The 7701-nt window shown below is 46.9% G+C and overlaps 1 protein-coding gene across 1 annotated transcript; it reads right to left on the reverse strand.

Moving 5' to 3' along the window:
* Positions 1–5646: 5646 nt before the first annotated feature.
* On the reverse strand, positions 5647–6851 carry GCNT2 (glucosaminyl (N-acetyl) transferase 2 (I blood group)). Its single transcript, XM_054164025.1, is given in 8 exon segments — positions 5647–5730; positions 5732–5789; positions 5954–5958; positions 6071–6240; positions 6243–6440; positions 6622–6741; positions 6744–6788; positions 6791–6851. Coding segments are annotated over 8 exon segments (741 nt in total).
* Between the last annotated feature and the right edge of the window lie 850 nt (positions 6852–7701).

The following is a 7701-nucleotide window of genomic DNA, read 5'->3' on the forward strand; positions in this document are numbered from 1 at the left end:
AGTAAATCGCACAGGGACAGGTGTAGGAGGGGGTTGAATGCCTCCAAAGACAAAGACCCCACAACGTCTCTGGGCAGCTTGTTCCAGCATCACACCTGACTCTCGGGGGGATGGGGAGTGGGGGTTGAGTCCGTAATGCCTCTTTGCTGCTGCTGCTCATCTCACACTCTTTTGCTCTAGCTTGGGGTACTTCCACCACTTCCCTGGGCAGCCTGTTCCCAGGGCTTGACAACCTTTTTGGTGAGGAAATTTTCCCCAGTATCCAACATGAACCATTTACCAAGAGGAAAGCATACTTGGCTAATCTGCTAGCCGCCTGTGACATCAAAACTGAATGGGTAGATGCAGGGAGACCACTGGATGTAGTCTACCTTGACCTTAGTAAGGCTTTTGACACTGTCTCCCATAACATCCTTGTGAGGAAGCTCAGGAAATGTGGGATGAAAGAGCAGACAGTGAGGTGGATTAGGAACTACTTACAAAATAGAGTCCAAAGAGTGGTGGTCAGTGGTGCCAAGTCCAGCTGGAGAGCTGTAACTAGTGGAGTCCTCCAGAGATCAGTGCTGGATCCGGCGCTGTTCAGCATCCTCATCAGTGATATCGATGAGGGGACAGAGTGTCTGCTCAGCAAGTTTGCTGACAATACCAAACTGGGAAGCTTGGCTGATACCCCTGAAGGCTGTGAGGCCATTCAGCGAGACATGGACAGACTGGAGAGCTGGGCAGAGAGGAACCTTATGAGGTTCAACAAGGGCAAGGGCAGAGTCCTGCATCTGGGGAGGAATAATAAGCTGCATCAGTACAGGTTGGGAGGCAGTCTGCTGAGGAGCAGCCCTGTGCAGAAGGACCTGGGAGTCCTGATGGACAAGAAGTTCTCTATGGGACAGCACTGTGCCTTGTGGCCAAGAAAGCCAATGGGATCCTGGGGTGCATTAGGAAGAGTGTGTCCAGCAGATCAAGGGAAGTTCTCCTCCCCCTCTACTCTGCCCTTGTGAGACCTCATCTGCAATACTGCAATACTGATCCCAGTTTTGGGACAGGGATCTACTCGAGAGAGTCCAACGGAAGGCTACAAGGATGATTAAGGGACAAAGCACTGCCTTATGAGGAAAGGCTGAGGTACCTGGGGCTTTTTAGTCTGGAGAAGACTGAGAGGGGATCTAATAAATGCTTACAAATATCTGAGGGCTGGGTGTCAAGAAGGAAAGGACAGCCTCTTTTCACTTGTGCCCTGTGATAGGACAAGGGGTAAGGGATGTCAACTGCAGCACTGGAAGTTCCATCTCAGCATGAGGAAGAACTACTTTACTGTAAGGGCCATGAAGCGCTGGAACAGGTTCACAGAGAGGTTGTGGAGTCTCCTCCTCTGGAGACTTTCAAGACCCATCTGGATGTGTTCCTGTGCAACCTGTGCTAGATTCTATGGTCCTGCCCTGGCAGCGGGGTTGGACTCAAAAGATCTCCAGAGGTCCCTTCCAACCCCTAGTATCCTGTGATCCTGTGATCAACCTACCCTGGTGCAACAGAGACTATGGGGTTTTTATTATCCTGCTGGCTGATTCTCTCTTCTACACTGATTAATTGCAACATTTTTTGTTTTCAAAACAAGAAGAGACAGCTGAGGCAGGTGTTGCACACAAAAGTCAGTCACAGAATTAAAACTTTAATTTACTTACAGAAAACCAGACCCTGAAGTACTTTTCATCGAAGAAAACAAACACACACACACACACAAAACAAAACAAAACCCCACCAACCCTCTAAATCACAGCTGGACAGAAATCTGTGATGGTTTTTGTGAGTTTTGACTTAAGCAGGTAATAGAACCCAGTCTTAAAATGTCTCTGTGTGTACAGCACTAGTTTATATCTGCAGTTTATATCTGCAGTTTCAAACTGCCAACCTTATTGCTTCTGCTGTTAGGTGGTATGTTGCCATTTGCTTGTGGAGTCTGAGCAATGTAATATAATCTTGTTTGTACTCCAGGCTACTTTGGATATTCACATAAAGTGGTGAGAATGCCTTTATTTCATTTGGGATGTTTCAGTTTGGGGGATATTCAGTCTTCATAGAGTAAAGGAGGGGAGGGAGACTGATTTCAGACCTCTTAAGTTGGACAGCTTAAACCTCCCTCTTTAAAAGCATGACTCTCTGAAATTCTGCTCTGGAGGTAAATTCTTGGAGCCTTTCTGCAGAGATCTGCATTATGAGGTGTTAGCAGCTAGAGATGCAGAATAAGCTGACTCAGGCAGCTCCTGACAGTTCAGACCCTTGCCAGGGGGTTACCAGCCCTGCTTCAGGATGTCTGAATATGATGCGTTGTCATTTCTGAATTGCTGCAGTTTGCAGTCCAGTTTGTTCAAAGACCCTGAAATTAGCACTGGCTTAATAAATTGGGTGGTAAATTGCTGTTATTCAGGAGGAACAACTTGAGCTGTCATTTAGAAGAAAGGCAGGATTGCAGCACACACATGCTCCTTAGATTCAGTCATCCTGATTTCCACTGCCTGTGCGTGATGACTAGGTCACATCAATACAACTATCATAAAATCATAGAATAGAATCATAGAATCAACCAGGTTGGAAAAGACCTCAGAGATCATCAAGTCCAACCTATTACCTAATACCTAACACAATTAAACCATGGCTTGAAGTGCCACGTCCAATCCTTTTTGGAACACCTCCAGGGACAGTGACTCCACCACCTCCCTGGGCAGCCCATTCCAAGGGCAAATTACTCTTTCTGTGAAGAACTTTCTTCTACAGGAAGAAGCATTCATAGTTTTGCTTCCATCCTTTGATTTTTAGGACATGATGATTGATGCCCATAACTTTTACCTTCTGTTTCTAAAATATTCCTGATCACTGCTTTGTTTTTGTCCTCTCTGTGGCATGCCTAGGCTGTGGAAGATCAGCATGCTTGAAAGGGTCGTGTAGCCTTGGAAAAGAAAATCTGCTCAGATGTTTGATAGCTTCCATCTAGTGGCTCTTAACTGAGGGGTAAAAATAAAATCAGAAATGCTGGAACAGACCTTCAAGATCATCAGCTCCCCCTCTGCTCAGCGCTGCTGAGCACTGCACACCTTGAGTACTGGGTTCAGTTTTGGGGCCCTCACTAGGAGAAAGATGTTGAGGTGCTGGAGTGGGTCCAGAGAATGGCAATGAAGTTGGTGAAGAGCAGGTCTGAGGAGCAGCTGAGGGACCTGGGATTGTTTAGCATGGAGAAAAGGAAGCTCAGGGGAGATCCCTATGACTACCTGAAAGGAGCTTGGCGTGAGGTGGGGGTTGGTCTCTTCTCCTGTGGGATCTGTGCAAAGACAGGGAAGCTAAGCCTTAACAACAATCCTAAATGGGATTTGCCAGCAGCTCTGTAAAACACAGTTTCAGCTGATTACTGCAGCCCATGCAAGAAGCCCTTGGTGCCCATATGGTAGGTGAGACTCTGCCATCATCCTTTCTAAAGAATACATCTGAAAGCAAAGTAGGGGTTTGTAACTGGTTTGGCTTTTCTGTTCCTTTCCTAGACAGCAACAAGTGCAGTACCTCTACAGCCACAATAACATAACTATTTTGATTGTAAACTTGAACTGCGGTGAACAACAAACAAGACCCTAAAGGCACTGTATAATACTGGGTGGGAGAGAGGTTAAACATCAGGGTTGGTCGTTTCTCTCTATTTGCTTGCTTTGCTCTGTATTTTTAAGGAGAGTTTGTTCCTGGATGGTTGTTTGTAAATACTGAGTCATGACTTGCCTGGAGAAGAGGAGGCTCAGGGGAGACCTTATTGCTGTCTACAGCTACCTGAAGGGAGGTTGTAGGCAGGTGGGGGTTGGTCTCTTCTCCCAGGCAACCAGCACCAGAACAAGAGGACACAGTCTCAAGCTGCACCAGGGGAAGTTTAGGCTCGAGGTGAGGAGAAAGTTCTTCACAGAGAGAGTTGTTAGCCATTGGAATGTGCTGCCCAGGGAGGTGGTGGAGTCACCATCCCTGGAGGTGTTCAAGATTGGACGTGGCACTTGGCGCCATGGTTTAGTCATGAGCTCTGTGGTGACAGGTTGGACTTGATGATCTCTGAGGTCTCTTCCAGCCCTGGTGATTCTGTGATTCTGTGACTTTGATTTCAGATGCAGAAGGACAGCAGAGCTACTTTGCCATAAACAGAGATATGTGGCAGCTCTAAGCAGGACTTCCTGACTTGTATTTCTCTCCCACCCTGTATATTGGGCCATTATCAAATAAAATACTGTGTCAAAATGTCTGGCTTTGTCCTGGGGAGAATTCAGGAAGGATTAAGCTAGAGATAGCGTTTTATAAACGACAAAAAGAGGCAGTGATGGCAGGGGATAAACAATGTAAATGGCCTGGGATGTGCATTACCATCCCAAATTAAAAACCTGATTGTACCAGATGGCAGTAAATGTGGTGTGCGGAAAGAGGTGGAAAATGCTGACACAGTGGGAAAGCAGCGAAATGACTGACAAAACAGGAACCACCCTGGGACATCCACAAGAACACTGGAAGGCACTGCCTTCCAGGAATACAAAACTACTGACTTCACAGTATTCACCAGCGCCCAAAATGAGTACACGAGGCAGTTTTGTGAGTTAATTAAAGAGGGGTGGGAGGGGGGGAAGTAGCTCAGCACTGGAGGGGAAAAAATGAATTTACCACTTTTTTCCTTTTTAAATATTTGTTTGTGCAACTGATTTCTGATTCAGAACCTGGTCTGGGGTCCTGTTTGTTATAAATGCAATTTGTCTGAAGACTGGTGTCTGATGGCCAGGCCAGCCCTGCCTTCTGGTGGTGGCCACCGCACCTGCAGCCCTCCTAGCTGCCTGGCAAGTGCCACCCGTGGACACAAAGAGCTTCACTTCCAAGTTCATGGAGTTTGTTGGGATTTTTTTCAACAGTAAATTAGGTTTGGGTTGGGAGTTTGGGGGGGGTGTTGCAATTTTTGTCATTTTACAGAACTAAAAGAATGAGAGATCAAGCAGTTAAGCTGTCAGTGTTAGGAGAGAAGCTGATGAGCAAATGCAGGCAGGATAGAAACTGTCATCTCTTAACCCTGTACAGCAGCAAGAAAATAGGGCTTACAAGACAGCATGCAAGAGTGATTTGCTCTGAAATCCTAGTTTGTTTGCTTGTTTGTCCTGTGAGACAAGTTCTCCCACCTGTGCATGGGAGGGGCATGGCTGGTTTACCAGAAGAAGAGATTTTCTTTCAAGATGAGATTGAAACAATGGAGAGAAAGGGAAAAAAACCCAAACCAACACTACCCCTCCTTAAAAATATACAAAGGCTCAGGTTTGTGTTTGGCCACCAGAAATTTTCAGTTCAGTGGGGTATCTGAATGCAAAACCACCTGTGTGGAGAGGTGAAGTGTTAACTGAAACAAACTCAAAGTTGTCAAACTTTAAAGTGGACCTTGGAGAGAAGGAAATAATACTCAGGGGGGAAGGGAAAAAAAAAAGGCAGGGGGGGAAGCTTATTTAAAACTAGTCCTATCCAGACAGTGGTCTGAATTAAGGCAATGAATATCATCCCCTGGAGCATTCAGGCTGTTGATAGTCATAGGAGAGCTATACTGCAACTCTTGGGTTGAATCATCTGATGGATAATAAGGAAAGGGTCTCAGTTCCAGTAGCTTCATCTGATATGTTCAGAAGGAGGTTTGTCAGAGCTGTCACTGAAGGCAGTGACAGGAGTGGGTGGCAGCACCCCAGGGGTGATAATTCTTCCCCACAAGGCCTTTCGGTAACTGGACAATCTCCCACAGTCTCTCTACACAGCTACCTGAAGGGACATTGGAGCGAGGAGGGGGCCAGCAACAGGACTAGAGGAAATGGTTACAAGCTGTGCCAGGGGAGGTTCAGGCTGGATGCTAGCAAATACTTCTTCACAGAGAGGGTTATCAAACATTGTAATGGTCTGCCCAGGGCAGTGGTGGAGTCACCATCCCTGGAGGTGTTCAAGCAGAGTGTGGACCTGGCGCTTAGGGACATGGTTTAGTGTTGACCCTTCGGTGCTGGGTCAAGGGCTGGGCTGGATGATCTTTGAGGTCTCTTCCAACCAGATGTTTTCTGTGATTCAAGGGGAAGTCCTGGCCGCAAGTGTTGAACAGGTAGTGCCAGGACACAGCTGAGGCCAGCAGGTCTCTCATGCAGTGGAGGTCAGCCTGCAGGTAGGATGCACCACTGTAGACCACCAGCTCAGCCTGAGAAGCAAGGAAGGCATTGGGGAGCATCTCAGAAGGTGCCACACTGCCTGATGGAAAAAGGCCAAGGCCTTGGCATTAATGAGGATGCAGTGAATGCTTTAGGGCAAGTACACTGCCCTCAAGAGCTGCTCAGAGGTTTCAAAGTCCTTATACAGAGTCATGATGTAAGCAATTGGGAATGCAGCTTACTTGGCTGACAGGGTGCAGGTGATGTAGTGTCTCTGTGTGTGATTGGCCATTGGAATGGGTTGCCCAGGGGGGTCGTGGAGTCAGCATCCCTGGAAGTGTTTAAAAAGAGACTGGATGAGGCACTTAGTGCCATGGTTTAGTTGATAAGATGGTGTTGGGTGATAGGTTGGACTTGATCTCAAAGGTCTTTTCCAACCTGGTTAATTCTGTATTATGTGTGATATACTCCATGCAACTGGATTCTCTGGATTATATTTTTGAAGTGTTTTCTTTCAGAAAGGACACCTTATCTTGAATGAGTGCTCTACAGGCTTCTGCCAAAGTTGAACTCACAAGTGCAGCCTCTGAAGAGATTTTTGTGCCTGGAAATTAACAGCATAGGAAAAAAATGGAGTGAAACACTGAGAATCAGGACAGCAAAGCAGCAATATCTGAGTGTGCTCATTGCTGCTCAGAAAATGAATCTCACTTAGATGGATGAAATGGTCTCACTCAGTGGATGAAAAGCTGAACATGAACTGGCAATGTGCACTCACAGCCCAGAAGCCAACTGTATCCTGGGCTGCATCCAAAGCGGCATGTGCAGCGGGGACAGAATTCGGTGAGAACTCACCTGCAGTGCTGCATCCAGATCTGGAGTCCTCAGCACAGGAGAGACATGGACCTGTGTGCACAGGTTCAGAGGAGGCCAAAAATTGGCCAGAGGGTTGGAGCACCACTCTGTGAGAGAAGGCTGTGGGAGGTGTGGTTGTTCAGCCTTGGGAAGCAGCAGCTTCAGGGAGACCTTACTGAGGTCTTTCAGTATTTAAAGAGGGCCTACAAGAAAGATGGGGAGAGGCTTTTTAGCAGTGTCTGTTGTGACAGAGCAAGAGGCAATTGTTTTAAACTAGAGGAGGAGAGATTTTGATCAGATGGAAGAAGTTGCTTACACTGAGATTGGTGCAACATTGGCCCAGGTAGCCCAGAGAGGTGTTAGAAGCCCCATCCCTGGCAACATTCCAAGTGAGCTTGGACAGGGCTGTGAACATCCTGTTCTAGTTGAAGATGTCCCTTCTTAATGCAGGGGAGTTGGTCTAGATGACTTTTAAAGGTCCCTTCCAATGAAGCCGCTCTATGATGCTATGAAATACCACAAAGAGGGCAGATCAGCCACCACAAACATCTTGTTTTGCTGGCTGCACTTGCTTTCTTCTGGAGAAGGCATGCATCCCTCTGATGCACAGCTATGCAGCTGCCATCTTAACTTTCAGTATTGATAGTTTTATAGTCATTGGTGATGTGGAGGCAGCATAAAT

Source organism: Dryobates pubescens, chromosome 9 (genome assembly GCF_014839835.1).
Source record: "Dryobates pubescens isolate bDryPub1 chromosome 9, bDryPub1.pri, whole genome shotgun sequence".
Taxonomy (NCBI): Eukaryota; Metazoa; Chordata; class Aves; order Piciformes; family Picidae; genus Dryobates; species Dryobates pubescens.